Raw genomic sequence first — 16,843 nt, 5'->3', positions numbered from 1 at the left:
GCATTTTATTTTCCAAAATGACTAACATTTCACAAAAATAAGTTAGCTTTTAGGTACTATTTTTTTAACCACATGCCATTATTAATTGTACATATAATCTGGATGCCAGTGGCTCATGCTTGTAATCCTAGCTACTCTGGAAACTGAGATCTGAGGAAATCAGGTTCAAAGCTAGCCTAAGCAGAAAAATCTATGAGGCTCTTATCTCTAATTAACCAGCAAAAAGCTGGAAATGGAGTTGTGGCTCAAGTGGCAGAGCACCAAATTTGGATGGAAAAGCTGAGCTGAGCAAGAGTGTGAAGCCAAGTTCAAGCCCTAATACGAGCACAATAGAAAAAGAGGAAAGAGAGGGACAAAGGCCCCCAGGGTGGAACTACTGTACATTAGTTTATTTACATGGGCAGTGGTCCAAGAGCACAGATCTGCAGACAAGACCTTAAGATACAGTGAGTCGTTACAGCTTAGTTTCCTATACATGTTCACAACTGCTGCCTAGAACCCTCTAAGACCCTTCTATGACAAGTGCAGGTCAAGGTCCCTCACATAAATATGTCCTAGCTGGAGTCTTGCTGAGAATAAGAGGTCCTCACACATTGAAAGGTCTTCACTGGTCCTTTTTGTCTTAGCAGACCATAAGCAATGACACCTGTGCTCAAACCCAGACACCCCCCCCCCCCCCAAAGAAACATCAAGGACTCATCTTCATTATTCATTGGTTTCTGTAAGAGGAAATCATACTTCTTGGTTTGATTGGTTGTTTGTGCTGGTACTGAGACTTGAGTTCTGGTACCTGGGGCCTTGTACTCTTGCTTGGCTTTTTCACTAAATGCTGGAGCACTACCACTAGTGCTAACTTCCACTTGTGCCTTATTACTGGTTAACTGTGGAGATAGGAGTTTCACAGGTTTGTCCAGGCTGATCCTCAGATCTCAGCCTCCTAGGATTACAGGTGTGAGCTACCAGTGCCCGGCCTTCCTTTCTTTCCTTTTTTTTTCCCCCCCTCCAATTCCCAGAGCATGAACTCAGGGCCTGGGTGCTGTCCCTGAGCTTCTTTTGCTTCACTTGAGCTCCACCTCCGTTTCTAGCTCTTGTTAGTAGTTTTTTGGAGATAAAAGTCTCCTAGACTTTCCTGCCACAATTGTCTTTGAATTGCAGTCCTCAGAGCTCAGCCTCCTGATTGGGAATACATAGCTGTAAGCCTCTGGCACCTGACTGTTTCTTGATTGTTAAATGGGAAAAGTAGATCCTGTAAGTTTGTGGCCTAAGGGAGACAACAGTAGTAGATGTGAAGTCAGGTCACCTGACTGGACTGGGTGAAGAAGGCATAGATTTGCCGGGCCACCACGGAGCCCACCACGGGCTCCAGCTCTTGGATAGAAGCATTACTGAGTTGTTGGATGCTTGGGAACTTCTGAAGGAGGAGGAGCGATTTAACTTTTCCAACTCCTGGGATCTGTTGAACAGTTCGAACAAGGGATGTTTCAGAGAGTCCAACCCGGGTGGTCTTCCTAAGGAAAGGGTTCTTCCTTGTCTCTCGGCTCTGCTCTTCCACCTGAACCAGAAATTAAAAGAACAGCTTATGAGCGCCCTCTGGAGGAAAGGAGGTTTATTATAGTAGACTTTAGCCAGGGCGGGAAAGAGGGAAGTGGAGAAAAAATACTGGGGCTTGAACTCAGGGGTTTGGGCACTGTCCCTTTGCATTTCCCACTCAAAGATAACATTTTCCCACTTGAATCAGAGCTATACTTCTGGATTTTTGGTAGTTAATTGGAGATAAGAGTCTCATGGACTTTCCTGCCTGGGCTAGCCTTGAACTGGGATCCTCAGATCTCAGCCTTCTGAGTACCTGGGTCATAGGCATGTGCCATAGGCACCCAGTTTCCCTATTGCTATTTTTTTAAATTGTTATTATAAAGGTGATGCACAGAGGGCCCTATCACTGGGATTTTTTTTTTCAGTTGTGGGACTTGAACTCAGGGCCTGGGCACTGTCCCTGAGCTATTTTTGTTCCAGGCTAGTGGTCTACCACTTTGAGCCACAGCTCTGCTTCTGGTTTTCTGTGGTCAATTGGAGATGAGAGGCTCATGGAGCCAGGCTCCGGTGGCTCATTCCTGTCATGCTAGCAACTCAGGAGGCTGACATCAGAAGACTTCAGTTCAAAACCAGCCTGGTTAGTAAAATCTGTGAGACTCTTATCTCCAATAAGCTACTCAGAAAAGCGGATGTAGTGCTGTGGCTCATGTGGTAGAGAGCTAGCTTTGAGCACAAAGGCTTTTCTGTAAATGTGATATTGAGGAATCCAACCCAGGACTTCGTGCATGCTAGGCAGGCACTCCACCACATTCCTAGCCTGAGAATTAATATTTTTCACTAGAGGAAAGCAGGGTAGTGAAAAAGTCATTGTAGCCTGAATGTTCAAAAGCAGACCTTAAACTTCATTACTTTGCTATGTGGTTGTCTAGAGAAGGGGCAACCCCTACAGGCTGCAGAGGCAACTTTTGAACCTAAATGTTTCCAAAAAACGATCCAATAAACCAAGCCAGATGCTGAGGACTCTTGCCCGTAAACCTACTCAAGAGACCTGAGATCTGAGAATGAAGGTCGGAAGCTCGCCTAATGCATAAAAGTCCTGTAAATACTTAGCTCCAAATTAACCAACAAAAAGCCAAAAGTGGAGGTGTCCACAAATGGTAGAGCACCAGCCTGAACAATGAAAAAGCTAAGGGATAACCCTAGGCTCGGAGTTCAAGCCATTGTACTGGCCTAAGAATGGGGGGGGGAGGGGAGGGAGAGATAAACCAATACAAGGATTGGATTTATAGCTTACTATAACTATAGAAAGGACCATTACCAGTATAGAGAAGCCACCAAGCCCTCTGAGAATCTGCAAGACAATTGTAAAAGAGGATTAGGTACTTACGAACTGGACAATGAGACAGGCTGCTTCCATCTGGTTTCCTACAGGAAGTAAAACCATCCCAAGATCCAGCACCACAAACTTCTGTATAGCTGGGAAGTACTGTTCATTGATCTGCGTTTTTTCCACCACTACAATCCCTTGAAGATGACCACACTTCCAAGAAAAAGACAGTAGAGCATTTTGTAACCGAATTCCTTCAAAAGTTGAGAAAGCTGCCCCGTGTTGGTGGCTCAAACCTGTCACTCTAGCAACTCAGGAAGCTGAGATCTGAAGATTAAAGTTCACCCACCAGCCAGGGCAAGGAAGTCTGTGAGACTCTGATCTCCAATAAACCAGGTGTGTGGTTCAAGTGGTAGAACTCCAGCATTGGGCAGGCTCTGAGTTCAAGCCCCAGTACAAGAGAGCTCTCACTGTGTGCTTGCAATGGCCTATAGAATTATACACATTATTCTAAAGGATGGGAGTACAAGTCAACATTCTATTTCTGCTTAATTCAACACTTACATTTCGAACCCGGACAAGTCTCCTTCTGTAGTCATTTCCTGCCACCAACTCAGCTTCAGTGATGTAAATAATGCAAGATCGACTGGACAGGTAAAAATCCGCCAAGTTCACGCCATCCTCAAAAATGAGTTTAATTTTCCCTTGAAATAAAGAAAACAAAATGAGTTGTTTAAAAAAAATTTTTTCTCTGGGGGCTGTGAATGTGGCTTAGCAGCCTAGTGCTTCCCTAGCATGCATAAAGCCCTGGGTTCGATTCTTCAGGACCACATAAACAGAAAAGGCTGGAAGTGGTGCTGTGACTCAAGTGGCAGAGTGCTAGCCTTGAGAAAAAAAAAAAGAAGCCAGGGACAGTGCTCAGGCCCTGAGTCCAAGGCCAAGGACTGGGAAAAGTAAAAAACCTAAATAAATAAACATTTCTCTATGTCAGTTCTGTGGCTTGAACTCAAGGTCTGGACACTGTGCCTTAGCTGTTTCACCCAAGGCTGGTTCTCTACCACTTAAGCCACACTTGAACTTCCAGGGTTTGTTTGTTTTTGCTAATTAATTAGAGATGAGTCTCATCAATTTTTCCTGCCAGAGTTGGTTTGGAACCTTGCTCCTGGGATCTCAACCGAGCTGAGTAGCTGGGATTACAAGGTGAGAGAGAGCCACCTGCATCCAGCTTAAACCCTGGACCAAGGACCCGTGGGTGGAAATTTGCTTTGTTTTTGCTTACCGACCTTGCATCTCTTGTGCCAGCTGCGACCCTCGCCATTTCGCATGGGCCACCACGTACCCCAAAGGCACGTGCACAGGGCCGGTGTCATCAGGGGGATCGCTTTCCATCGGCGGTCTCGGTCTAATAAGGGAAATGCAAAAATAAAAGGAAAAAAAAAAAAACCTCCTTGAACAAGCTCTACCTTACACCCCTGTCCCATCCTACCCGCCAGCACTGCGGCCTTTCAAACGACTGCATTATCTGCCAAAGTCAGAACGAGGAGATTCCTCCCCCCTCCCCCCCCTCACCGCCCCGTCCCGTCCCAATGGCTGGGCCGCTCATTTCCGGTACCTGACTGACCCCCGCGTGGCACCCCAACCCCACCGGAGGCCGCGCCACTTCCGGGTTCCCACGCTCTGCGGTTCCGCCCAAAGTATTTCATTCTGCCCGCCTCCCGCCTTCTGCAGCGTCGGATAGGCTGTACTCTGAGATTGACATCTACTGTGACCACTGCGCCACTTCCTAACTCACGTGGGGCTGCGTTTTCGCCTAGTCTGTTTCATCCAGCCCCGTCCTCCCGCCTTCTGCAGCGTCGGATAGGCTATCCTTTAGATTGACATCTACTTCGGCCAATAGACGTACCTATAACGCAGCTTGTTTACACGCTGGTGGGAATTTGAACGAAGCGCGCTAGTTGCCAAGAGCGACGGGCCGTGGAAGTAAGCTCAGCTGTGATTGGCCCAGGACAAACGAGAACCAATGGGAGGCGCCGGTATTGCCAAGTCCGAGGGAAAGCAGCGGTTGATGGTAGGCCGGCGCGGAGAGGCACAGCTGTGGGTGCGGTTTCTGGCTGCGGGAGTATCTCCTAGGAAAGTCCAGGCCGCAGGCCTGCCTGCTCCCAAAGTCCCGTAACGAAGATGCTGCTGAGCTTTCGGAGGGACCGCAAGAGGCAGTTTGTAAGTCGCACCCTCACCTGCCCTGCGCGCTGGCCACGGGAGTTCGGGGGGAGGGGGTGGCAAGTCGGGGTGTGTTTCGATTTGGCCTGAGCTTTCGTGATGGGAAGAAGCCTTCCAGAATTACTGTGATTAAAAGATAGATGAGCCGGGCGCCGGTAGTGCACGCCTGGAATCCCAGCTACTCAGGAGGTTGAGATCTGGAGGATGGTGGTTCAAAGCCAGCCTGGGCAAGAAAGGCCCTGAGACTCCTCCCCAATTAAATAGCAGGGGGGGCGGGGGGGGAGAAGAAAAAGAGAACACCAGAAATGGAGATGTGGCTCAAGTGGTGGAGCACTAGCCTTGACTGAAAAAGCTGAGAGCGCCAACGTCCTGAGATCAAGCCCCAGTAATTGCACTAAAACTAAAAGGGCTTGAGAGCTTAGCAATAGAGCACCTGCCTAGTAAGTGCAAGGTTCTGGGTTCAAACCTCAGTAACTGAACCAAAAGGATTCAATAAGGATTCAAAGGTTAAGAAGACTTTTGGTGGGGGGGATGCTATTAGGGTTTAAACTCAGGGCCTTTGGCTTTCTAGTCAAGTGCTCTACCATTTTAGCCATGCCCCCAGCCCTTAAAAAATATGTATGTACATATTTATACAAAAATAACGTAACTATGTAATATGTAATTATATATAAGTACATAATTATATAAAATATGTTATTTTCAATAGAGCCCTTGCCTTTTTGCCTAGGCAGTCTCAGAGGGTGATTGTCCTACTTACGACTCCCACATAGCTGGGATTACAGACGTGTACTACCCCCAACAGGCCTATTCTTTGACCTGAGGTCCTGTTAACGGTTTTTGTTGTTGTTGCTTGTTTTGGGTAACATGTCCCGGCTTTCAAACTGTGATCTCTGCTCTCCAAGTGGCTGGGATGATAGGCATGAGCAAAAGTGTTCCAAGCCAAGAAAGCCATTTCCCATCCTTGAGCATCACCCTTGGTTGTGGCAGGGCAGGAGAGGGGACAGACATGTGAACTGTGGAGTTGCACAGCAAATGTAGGGTGGTGGGTACCACACAGAGAGGCGGGCAGTGGAGGGACATGCCAGAGGCTACTCCCATGGGTGATCTTGCAAGCAGAACTAAGGTGACAACAGAGGCTGTGAAAGACTAGAAATCTCCCCATCCCTCTCCTTCCTTTCTTTCTCCTTCCCTGTATCTTGTGCCTTCTGATGCCCGTTGATCCATGAAGAAGGGGCCACTATGGAGGGAAGCTCTTCACTAGGCTGTCTTGGAATAATCCCGCTCTCCCTGCTCACCCGGAGCCCCCAGTCCTTGCCTGTCTCTCTCACGTGACTCTTGGGGCATCACAGGAAATCCTAGCACACAGGATCTCTTATTTGTAGAGCATGTCCTCCAGTGCCTTGCTCTTCTTGTTCGTGCTGTTCCTGTTGTGGGGGAGTGCTGCCCTGAAGGCCGTCCTCTGTCCTTCCTGGTTTTCTCTAAGGCAGTGTGTGGGCTTTCTTGCTCTTCCCTCCTGGCTCCCTCCCTTGGCCCCCCTCATAATTCTGCCTCCTGTGACGACAATGTGGGTGTTTTTGAAGATGGGGACACGAGGTCTTCCTTGCTATTTATTGTGCTGTCCGCCTCGAGTGGGTGGAAATGAGTGGCATAGCACCCAGAAAATGGAGGCTAGGCAGGTGCAGGGACATCTGAGTGTCCAAGATGTAGAGATCGGCCACCCGAGGTCCACATGCTGGGCTGTGCATTCCAGGGGAGCGTGTTCTGCTCTGTGGAGAGAGGCAGGGGGTCCCCCAGGGGCCATGCTCGGGACAGGTGAGGGGCGGGAGGGGAACTCTGGAAGACGCTGGGAAAGCTGATCTGAGGTGGTGGCCTCTGCCTTGGGCAGCTGCGATGGCATCTACCAGGGGCTATCGTCTGCCCAGAAGGACGTTGGAGAGGAGAGAGGAGCAGGCTCCGGGTGGGATGGCTTAGCAGGTGGTGATGGTGGATGACAGGATCCAGTGATTTTTCCCCTCCTCAGTGACCTCTCCTGGGTTTTATTTGGGCAGAAACACATCATCCATGGCCTCCTCCCTGCAGCCAGCATCGCCCCGAAGCCAGCTGTACCCCGCACGCCTCCTCCGCGCAGCCCAGACCCGTCTCCAGAGCGACCCCGGTGAGTTCTGACAAGTAGCTCCCGCGCCACGCCAGCAAGGACAGGACCCAAGAAGTGGGCAAGTGGCTTTCAATGGCCTGCAGTCATCCCTTAGGAAGCAACTGTCCCCATGGCCACAGGGCCAGCGTGCTGCAGCGCCTGTGTGGCCTGGCTCACTGTCTCCCGGGGATCTTCCTGTCCCTAGGTCTGCCCTGGCCGCAGCCATTCTGGCAACCACACTGACTGGACGGACCGTCGCCATTCCCCAGCCTCGCCAGAGATCCTGGTCCGAGAGCGACACTTTCTCGTTGGGGAAGGACAGTGCCACGGAGCCACGGGCAGCCGCGGCTGAGCCCAGGCCTCGGTAGGGATCGTGTGTGTGTGTGTGTGTGTGTGTGTGTGTGTGTGTGTGTGTGTGTGTGTATCCTGGGCTCGAGCTCAAGGCCTTGGTAGGGATCAGTGTGGTGTGTGTGCGTGTGTGTGTGTGTGTATCCTGGGCTCGAGCTCAAGGCCTTGGTAGGGATCAGTGTGGTGTGTGTGTGTGTGTGTGTGTGTATCCTGGGCTCGAGCTCAAGGCCTTGGTAGGGATCAGTGTGGTGTGTGTGTGTGTGTGTGTGTGTGTGTGTATCCTGGGCTCGAGCTCAAGGGCTGCACACTGTCCCTAAGCTTTTTCATTCAAGGCTGGCACTCTTTCTTATCAGTGGCTCCACATCCACAGCTCCACGTCCTGCTTTCTGGTGGTTCATTGGCAATAAGAGTCTCATAGACTTTCCTACCCAGTCTGGCTTCGAACCAAGATCCTCAGATCTCAGCCTCTTGAGGAGCTAAACAGATGTTCTACCATTTCAGCTATGTCTCCAGCCCCATTCACTGCTTTGAAATCAGAATTAACTCTAGATCAGATCTTGCTAAATGGGTACTGGTAGCTCACACCTCTATTCCTGAGATCTGAGGATCCCAATTCAAAGCCAATTGGAGCAGAAAAACCCAGGAGACTCTTATTTCCAGTTAATCAGCAGAAAGAAATGGAGGTGTTGCTCAAGTGATAGAACACCAGTGCCTTGAGTGAAAAAGCCAAATGAGAGCATGAGGCTCTGAGTTCAAGCCCCAGTACCAGCTCTAAAGCAAAACAAACAAAGAAATTCTAAATCTATAGATGTGACTGGATAGTGGATACTTTAGTGTTTAAGCTATCTATTTTTTTGTTTTGTTTTTTGAAAAAAAATGTATTGGTGTAGTACCAAGGAATCGAACCTAGGGCCTCATGCATGCTAGGAAAGCACTCTACCACCCAGCCACATTCCCAGCCCATCTCTTTATTATTTTGTGTCAACCCTGAGTCTTGAACTGAGGACCTGGGTACATTCCTTGAGCTTTTGGGCTCAAGGCTAGTGCTCCACTTGAGCCACAGCTCCACTTTGGGCTTTTTAGTGCTTAATTGGAGATAAGGGTCTCAGACTTTTCTGCCCTGGCTGACGTTGAACCAGGATCCTCAGATGTCAGCCTCCTGAGTAGCTAGGATTGTGGGTGTGAGCCGCAGGCCCCTGGCTAGCTTCTCTCTGGAGTTTGGAGTGTGTTGTGACACCTCCACGGTGGGGGCTTGGAGGGACCTGCCTTAATATGTGCACAAGAGCTGGGTATGGCCATGCATTCCTGTCACCCCAGCACTCGGTTCAAAGCCATTCTGGGCTACAGAGTGTCAAAAACAGCATGTAGAAATGGATGTCAGGTGTTGACTCTTGTTTAAACACTCCTTACTGCTCTTATGTAGGCTGGATTGGGAGAGCAATTCAGGCAAAGTCCTTTCTTTGCCCTCCTTTGAGACAGTGGACTACAGGAATGAGGATGGCGGCGTGCCGGTGTCCACCAGCGACAAGGAGTCAGGGGACAGCAGTGCTGTGCGCACTGTGCCCCACAGAGGCCAGGTGACCGCTACCCCCCAGAGGGCCTTCTTTGACCTTGGGCCGCAAGTAATGTGTGGGTGGGGAGGCCGGGGAAGACCACCCCTCCAGTGGTCACATTTGATTCCTTTTGATTTGGCTTTAACGTGTCCAACCTGATTGCTTCTGCTAAAAATTTAAACATTTTTCCTTTGTTCTTCAAAGGAAAAGAGAGATTTCTTCTTCTTTTTTTTTTTGCCAGTCCTGGGGCTTGAACTCAGGGCCTGAGCACTGTCCCTGGCTTCTTCTTGCTCAAGGCTAGCACTCTGCCACTTGAGCCACAGCGCCACTTCTGGCCGTTTTCTGTATATGTGGTGCTGGGGAATTGAACCCAGGGCCTCATGTATATGAGGCAAGCACTCTTGCCACTAGGCCATATTCCCAGCCCCTCTTCATGTTTCTTGTCTTGTGTGTTTTTGCCAGTACTGGGATTTGAACTCAAGGCCTGGACACTCTCTGAGCTTTTTCACTCAAGGCTAGCATTTTACTTGAACCACAGCTCCACTTCCAGCTTTCTGGTGGTTCATTGGAGATAAGAATCTCACGAGCCTTCCTACCCGGGCTGGCTTTGAACTGTGATCCTCAGATCTCAGTGTCCTGAATGGCTAGGATGAGAGGTGTGAGGCACCAGCGCCCACTGGTGTGGTGCGAAGCTTCTCATGCATGGCCCAGGCCTTGGACAAAGCCTTGGACAAGGCCTGGGCCATGCAGGCTTTTCTGCAGAGCCCGGAGATGCTCTCCCAGACCACCAGGTGGTGCCCTTTTGCTGTCATTAAGGAAAGCAGAGCTGCCAGGCACAGGTGGCTCACACCTGTCATCCCAGCTACTCAGGAGGCTGAGATCTGAGGATCACAGTTCAAAGCCAGCCCAGGCAGAAAATTCCATGAGACCCTTATCTACATTCAACCACAAAAAGCTGGAAGTGGAGCGAGCTTTGGGTCAAGTGGAGCTGTGCCAGCCTTGACTCAAAAAGCTGAGGATTGTACCCAGGTCCTGAGTTCAAGTCTCACGACCAACACCAATAAATAAATAAATAAATAAAAGCTCAGTTTTTTCGGGAGGCAGGTAGAAGGGGAGAGGTCTGGGTAAGACATTGGACTGACCAGGACGTTTGTTACTCAAGGCCAACTCTTAGCCCGTGTTTGTTCTTTTGTAATGCCAAGGTGCTGCTATGGAGTGAAGAGGACAGTGAGCCTGATGATGCCACCTCTGCCGCCGCCTCGGAGTCAGGGCCCCCCAGCCCCTCCCCTCTCCCTCGCCAACACACACAGCCTGGTGAGCCACACCTGCTGCCGGCACCTGCGAGAGAACAGCACGCTGCTGCTAAGTGTGGCCTGCCAGCATTTGTGCGTTCACAGCTCCATGCGGTGGCTCTGTGATTTCATTCATTCATTCATTCATTTACTATCAATTATTTTTGTGCCAGTACTGGGCCTTGAACTCAGGACCTGGGCTTTTTCCTGTACTTTTTTGCTCAAGGAATGCTAGCACAATACCACTGGAGCCACAGCTCTTTTTCTGGCTTTTGGTGGTTAACGGAAATAAGAATCTCATGGAGGCTGGGAATATGGCCTAGTGGCAAGAGTGCTTGCCTCCTACACATGAAGCTTTCGGTTCAATTCCCCAGCACCACATATATGGAAAACGGCCAGAAGGGGCGCTGTGGCTCAGGTGGCAGAGTGCTAGCCTTGAGCGGGAAGAAGCCAGGGAAGGTGCTCAGGCCCTGAGTCCAAGGCTCAGGCCCTGAGTCCAAGGCCCAGGACTGGCAAAAAAAAAAAAAAATCTCATGGACTTTTCTGCCTGGCATGGCTGGGACTGCGATCCTCAGATCTCAGCCTCCTGAGTAGCTAGGATGACAGGCGTGAGCCACTGGCACCCAGACTAGATTTCAAATCTTAGGTTTTAAGCATATTTATCAGTTTTTGTTTTAGTTCTGAAAGGCTTCTGTTTTTTTGCAGATTTGAGGCTTTTTTTTGTTTGTTTGTTTTTTGTGCCATTACTGGTGCTTGAGTTCAGGGCTGGCTGTGGTCCCTTAGAAGTTTTGCTCAATACTGGCTCTCTCCCACTTGAGCCACGCCACACATCTTGCTTTTTGCTGGCTACTTGGAGATTAAAAAAAAAACACACAAAAAAACCCTCACAGACTTTTCTAAAATCCCAGGTTGGCTTCAAATTACAGTCTTCAGATCTCAGTTTCCTGTGTAGTGTGGGTTATAGGCATGAACTACCAGCCTCTGGCTTTCTGTATCTTTTTAAAATTTCAGCCAGTTACATATACTCTGCAGATCAGTATTAGCCCATTAGAAGCAGCTTCGTCTCCACCTTTTCTGGCCCACTGGGGTTTGGGATCACCCCCTTCAGGGAGTACCTCAGTTTCCCCTGGGTAGAAGATGAGTCCTGGGCAGGTTGGTCTCTGTGTGTCTTCAGGAGCTGCGGTGCTCTGTTCTCCCTAGAGCGGCTTCTTGTGGCAAGATGGCTACGGCAGGCAGTGTGTCCTGTTTGGGGGCTGGTGCAGAGGTAGAAATGGGAGGGGTGCAGAGGTAGAGATTTGGGGGGTGCATCATGGGACGAACTCAGGGCCACAGGAGGGTCTGGCCCTGGCTCTGGGGTCCGGTATCCACCACAGGGGTTCAGAATGAGCATAGTAAGAGTAAGTGAACAACAAGGAAGGTTCTGGCTTGCCCAGGAGCCACCTGCCACGTGGCCCAGCCTGGACCTTGCTGGACTGGAGGTGATCTTCAGAGGTCCTCTGAAGGTACTCTTCTTGAGCTTGTCAGATTTCTTATCTCCTGTTACAGCTTCTTCTCTTTTCTTTTTAATTAGATGGTACATACTGTGTTCTGAATTTAAAGGTAAGCTTGTTTATTAAGTAGTTGTACAAAGCGCTGATTGTACAACAGGTTTCATTGTTCTGTTTTCATGCATGAAAATCAAATCAGCTACCTTGACCACATTCATTCTCATTCACCCGCTCTAGGAGCCCTCCTGGAGTTTAAAAACTAACCATTTCTCATCAGGCTAAGTGGGAGGCTGAGGAAAGAAGAGAGTTTGGGACCAGCTTGGCTGTATAATAAGACCTTGTCTTACAAAACATTTCTCAGTAGAGATAATTATCTTTTCTATTTTTTCAGCAGAAATTAGAAACTTAGTCTTACACCAATCCAGAAAGCAAGGCACCTCCACCCCTCTCCCTTTTTTTTTTGGTGTCCATTCTGAGGCTTGAATTCAGGGCCTACGGCTTTTTCCCTTAGCTTTTTCACTCAAGACTGTCGCTCTACCACTGAGCCACAGGCTCCATTTCTGGCTTTTTGGTGATTAATTGGAGATAAGAATTCACCCAGGTGAAGATGGAGTTTCTCCCAAGGATTGCTCACTGCCTCTGAGAAACACCAGCAGAGGGCGCCCGGCAGGTGGAGATGGGGTCCTGAGGCTAAGACAGGAAAATGCGCCTGAGACTCCAGCAGAGGGCTCACTCCCGGCAGATGGAGATGGGGGTCCTAAGGCCAAAGCAGCCCCTGTGCAGGACATGGTGTGTCTGGCACCAGTGTGGTTGGTGCTCCTGGAGAAATTGCTCCGACTCTGCTCAGTTTCCTGTTTTTCTTCCCCAGGATGACAGAACGCCGTTGTGTGACAAGCCGCCCCCCTCCCCAGGTACTTGCCCTCAAGGGTCATGAGGACTGACACACTCCATTTAGGACATGCCCCAAAATGGCCTCAGTCACAGTAAAGCCCCTCTGCCTTTCTTGGGGAAGGGGCAGTAGTTGTGGAACTGACAGAGAGAAGGGGCCACCCTGGGTGGTAGGTGTGTCCACGTGCATGGAGGTGCAAAAGTCCTGGGGTCCAGGTGGACCTGCCTGAGATGAGGGCAAATGAGGGCTCTGCTTGGGTGCTGAGCTTTATAGGAGTCCTTCCCGCATAGTTTGGGGAGCTCCGTGCCTTTCTGCATAGGTTTGCGCGTTTGGCTATTAGGTCTCACAGAAGGTTTAATTTGCTGTTCCATGATTTCTGCCTTGCCAGCTCAGCATCTGGTGCTGTTGGCTGGGAGGAAAATTTCTAGCCCACCAGGTACATTCTGCATTGTAGAGTCTGATTTCCAACCATCCTCTGACTTTTTTTTTTTTTTTTTTTTTTTTTTGCCAGTTCTGGGGCTTGAACTCAGGGCCTGCACACTGTCCCTGGCTTCTTTTTGCTCAAGGCTAGCACTCTGCCACTTGAGTCACAGCACCACTTCTGGCCTTTTCTATATATGTGGTGCTGAGGAATCAAACCCAGGGCTTCATGTATACGAGGCAAGCACTCTTGCCACTAGGCCATATTCCTAGCCCCATCCTCTGACTTTATTAATCAAATGTGCATTCATCTGTGTGTGCACAAGTGCATGTTGCTGGTTCTGGGGCTTAAACTCAGAGCCTCATGCTCTTGCAAGGCTTTTTTGCTCAAGGCTGGCACTCTACCACTTGAGCCACAGCTCCCACTTTCAGCTTTTTGCTGAACCTTAATCCTCAGCTTTCTGAATAACTGAAATTATAGGTGTGTGAGCCACAGCCAACTGGCTTTGTATATACATTTGTTGGTTTATTTATTCATTCGTTCATGCATTTATTCATTCATCAGTCAGTCATGGGGCTTGAACTCAGGGCCTGGGCACTGTCCCTGAGCTCTTCAGCTCAAAGATAGTGCTCTACCACTTGAGCCATAGCACCACTTCTGGTTTTCTGGTGGTTCGTTGGAGATAAGAGTTTTTCTTCCCTGGGCTGGCTTTGAATCTCTGGCTTTGAACCTCGATCCTCAGACCTCATCCTCCTGAGTAGTTAGGATTACAGGCATGAGACACCGGTGTCTTGGGTCATATGCTTGTGATGTAAAACAGCAAATATCCAACCTTTTAAGCTCTCCCCTTCCCCCCCTCCCCAATCCCATACCTTTCAGATCTAGCTGGTCGAGTACGACAGAGATTTGTAGAAATAACCAAAGAAAAGTTTGAGGAGTTGAAAGAAGAAAATTTGCGCCTAAACACAAAAAATCACACTCTCAGAGCTCATCTAAATGCTACAAAGAAAGAAGTGAAAGATTTACAGTCAAAACTTGAGAAGCTGGAGCAGGACGACCAAAGGCCGGAAGAGGCTGCGCAGGCGTCCGGTCAGGGAGGGGGTACCTCCCTCGTCCTGAGAGGTAAGATTTCAAGTGGATGTCTGGATTTCATGTTGTCATCTTTAAGATTCATTAATACCCTGATGAGCACTGATGATTGACTCCATCTGCTGTATCATTTCTTTCATGTGTGCTGGTCGTGTGGCTTGAACTTGGGGCCTCGTGGTCTTGCCTGGCTTTTTTGCTCAAGGCTTTTGCTCTACTACTTGAGCCACAGCTCCATCTACAGGTCTTTTTGTGTGTGTGCTGCATTTGAAGAGAAGAGTCTCATGGACTTTACTGCCTGGGCTGGCTTTGAACTGTGATCCTGAGATCTCGGCCTCCCAAATAGCTGGGATGACAGGCATGAGCCACTCCGTGGGGCTTGCTATCTCATTCTTACCAAATAACTGTGTAGCTTTGATAGAGGTTGTGTATATATTACCTGTGAGCCTAGAAGGGAAACAAAGGCCAAGTGATGAGCATGCTATGAACATGGGCTGGTAGTGTTTCTCAAGGTGTAATCCTAAGCCATTTTCTCTAGTACCTGCTACACTTGAGTTGCTTTCTCTAAGAAAGCACGTGGAAGAGCTGGAACATGAAAATGACCAGTTGAAAGCCATCACCCATCGTTTGAATGTGGAACTGAGTCGCTACCAAACAAAATTCAGGCATTTGTCCGAGGAAGAGGTAATGCTTCTAGCTAGGGAAAAGCTCCCAGACTTCCTCCTGGCCTTTAGGGTTGAGTTGCTTTCTTGTTTTTTGCACTTTAGAATTTATATGAAATTATATTCAGAGCCAGGCACCAGTGGCTCACACCTGTAATCTCGGCTCCTCAGGAAGCTGAGGTCTGAGGATGGATTTGAAGCCAGCCTGCATAGGAAAATATGTGACACCCTCATCTTCAGCAAACCACCAAAAAGCCAGAAGTGAAGCTGTGGCTCAAGTGGTAGAGCACCAGCCTTGAGCAAACAAAATAAAACTTTAACAACACCCAGAACCTGAGTTCAAACCCCAGGACTGGCACAAAAAAATACAGATATGCCAAAAAACATTCTCAGGCCCAACCCCATTTCTTTCTTTTCCCAGAATAAAGGAAATGAAGCCCCTTTGTGAAATACTAAGCAGTAGGGAAATACCCAGGTCCAAGATGGGAAGTCTTCGCTGCATGTTCAGTGCGAAGCTCCCTCAGGCATGACCATGCCCACGATTCTGGGCAGCACTGCTTGGAGTTACACCTGATAAGAGTGTGCATGGGGGTAGGGGGAAGATGCAGGGAGGGAAGGAAGGAGGAGGGAAATCCAAGCCTTGGAGGGGTGGAGGACACAGTTTATTTTGTCTGCCACGTTTTGTTCTTAGAGTTCAGACGCCGGCGCCCTCCCAGCAAATGGCCCCACGCCCCCCTGGCTGGTAAGAGATGGCTGTTGAATCTGAGCTCTCTTTATGTCATGACTGAGAACCACTCCAAAAGAATTCTTATTTTCTTGCATTGAGGCAAGTTTGCTGTTGGTCAAGTGCTAGTGGCTCACGCCTGTCATCCCAGCTGCTCAGGAGGCTGAGATCTGAGGATCACAGTTCAAAGCCAACCTGGGTAGGAAAGTCCATGAGACCCTTATCTGCAGTGAACCACCAAAAGCCAGAGGACGTGTGGCTCAAGTGTTAGAGCACCAGCCTTGAACACAAAAGCCCAGGGACAGTGCCCAGGTCCCCAGCTCAAGCCCCAGGACTAGCACGGAAATAAGTTTTCTGCTTGGGTTTAGGTTTAAGAATGCCATTAGCCGTGTGTGTGTGTGTGTGTGTGTGTGTGTGTGTGTGTGTGTGTGTGTGTGTGTGTGTGTGTGTTGGTCCTGGGATTTGAACTTAGGGCTTGTGCTTTTGAGGTGGGCACTCTACCCCTGAACCACTCTTCCAGTAGTCCCCTCAGTGGTGGTTTTTAGGATAAGGCCTTGCTTTCTACCCAAGCTGGCACCTGGACTGTGAGCCGCCTGCTTTGGGCCTCCCACTGTTGCTAACATCACAGGTTACCAAGCTGAGCCTCCCTCATGGAGATGGGGTCTGAGGACTGTCTGCCTGGGCTGACTTAGAACTGTGAGCCTCCCAATTCCAGCTTCCCATGTAGCTTGGTATGCTAGGCATGTGCCCCGCACTCCACTGTGGGTGTGGAAGAGGCTAGGGAGCTACCATCCTCCCAGTCTCAGCCCCCCAAGTAGCTAGGATTACCGTGTAAACCACCAGCCCCAGCTTCTGTGAACCCCCTTTTCCTCTATGATGTTCAGGTGGATATCAAGTACCTTTCACCCCTGTTGCTGGCTTATGAAGACAGAATGGACGAGAAGGACCAGCTGAATGCTACCCTTGAGGTAGGGGCCTGCCTGGGGTTGGCGGCTCATGCCTGTAATCTCAGCTAGTCAGGAGGCTGAGACTGAGGATCACACAGTTCACAGCAGGAAAGTCCATGAGACTCTCATCTCCCATGAAGCAGCAAAAGGCTGGACGTACAATTGTGGCTGCAGTGGTAGAGGCAGACAAGGCCAGTCCTAGGTCATGTGTGTTTAGGTA

At 49.5% G+C, this 16,843-nt stretch overlaps 2 protein-coding genes across 5 annotated transcripts in view; one reads left to right on the top strand and one right to left on the bottom strand.

Annotated features, from left to right (window-relative positions):
* Positions 1 to 1,147: 1,147 nt before the first annotated feature.
* Faap24 (FA core complex associated protein 24) lies at positions 1,148 to 4,584 on the bottom strand. Of its 4 annotated transcripts, none has more exons than XM_048369188.1 (5): positions 4,506 to 4,584; positions 4,140 to 4,262; positions 3,425 to 3,564; positions 2,921 to 3,073; positions 1,148 to 1,552 (listed from the first exon to the last, which is right to left on the bottom strand). In XM_048369188.1, exons 1-5 carry the CDS (start codon positions 4,561 to 4,563, stop codon positions 1,292 to 1,294), a joined length of 735 nt encoding a protein of 244 aa, XP_048225145.1. In that variant the 5' UTR covers positions 4,564 to 4,584; the 3' UTR covers positions 1,148 to 1,291. The 4 variants fall into 4 exon arrangements, with proteins under 4 accessions (XP_048225145.1, XP_048225148.1, XP_048225146.1 ...); XM_048369191.1 differs by having other exon boundaries at positions 4,473 to 4,520; XM_048369189.1 differs by having other exon boundaries at positions 1,149 to 1,552; positions 4,144 to 4,262; positions 4,506 to 4,567.
* Positions 4,585 to 4,923: 339 nt separating this feature from the next.
* Positions 4,924 to 16,843, top strand: part of Cep89 (centrosomal protein 89) — a 28,013-nt gene continuing 16,093 nt past the window's right edge. Inside the window, exons 1-11 of the mRNA XM_048369186.1 lie at positions 4,924 to 5,077; positions 7,129 to 7,235; positions 7,420 to 7,578; positions 8,986 to 9,139; positions 10,318 to 10,429; positions 11,978 to 12,006; positions 12,763 to 12,805; positions 14,084 to 14,326; positions 14,829 to 14,974; positions 15,644 to 15,694; positions 16,561 to 16,644. Of these exons, the coding sequence (XP_048225143.1) occupies positions 5,039 to 5,077; positions 7,129 to 7,235; positions 7,420 to 7,578; positions 8,986 to 9,139; positions 10,318 to 10,429; positions 11,978 to 12,006; positions 12,763 to 12,805; positions 14,084 to 14,326; positions 14,829 to 14,974; positions 15,644 to 15,694; positions 16,561 to 16,644 (1,167 nt within the window). The 5' untranslated portion in view covers positions 4,924 to 5,038. The remainder of the gene's footprint in view (positions 5,078 to 7,128; positions 7,236 to 7,419; positions 7,579 to 8,985; positions 9,140 to 10,317; positions 10,430 to 11,977; positions 12,007 to 12,762; positions 12,806 to 14,083; positions 14,327 to 14,828; positions 14,975 to 15,643; positions 15,695 to 16,560; positions 16,645 to 16,843) is intronic.

The sequence above is a fragment of the Perognathus longimembris genome, chromosome 20 (assembly GCF_023159225.1).
Source record: "Perognathus longimembris pacificus isolate PPM17 chromosome 20, ASM2315922v1, whole genome shotgun sequence".
Lineage (NCBI taxonomy): Eukaryota > Metazoa > Chordata > Mammalia > Rodentia > Heteromyidae > Perognathus > Perognathus longimembris.
The sequence above is the reverse complement of the archived record's forward strand: the minus strand, read 5'-3'. Positions and strand labels throughout refer to the sequence as shown.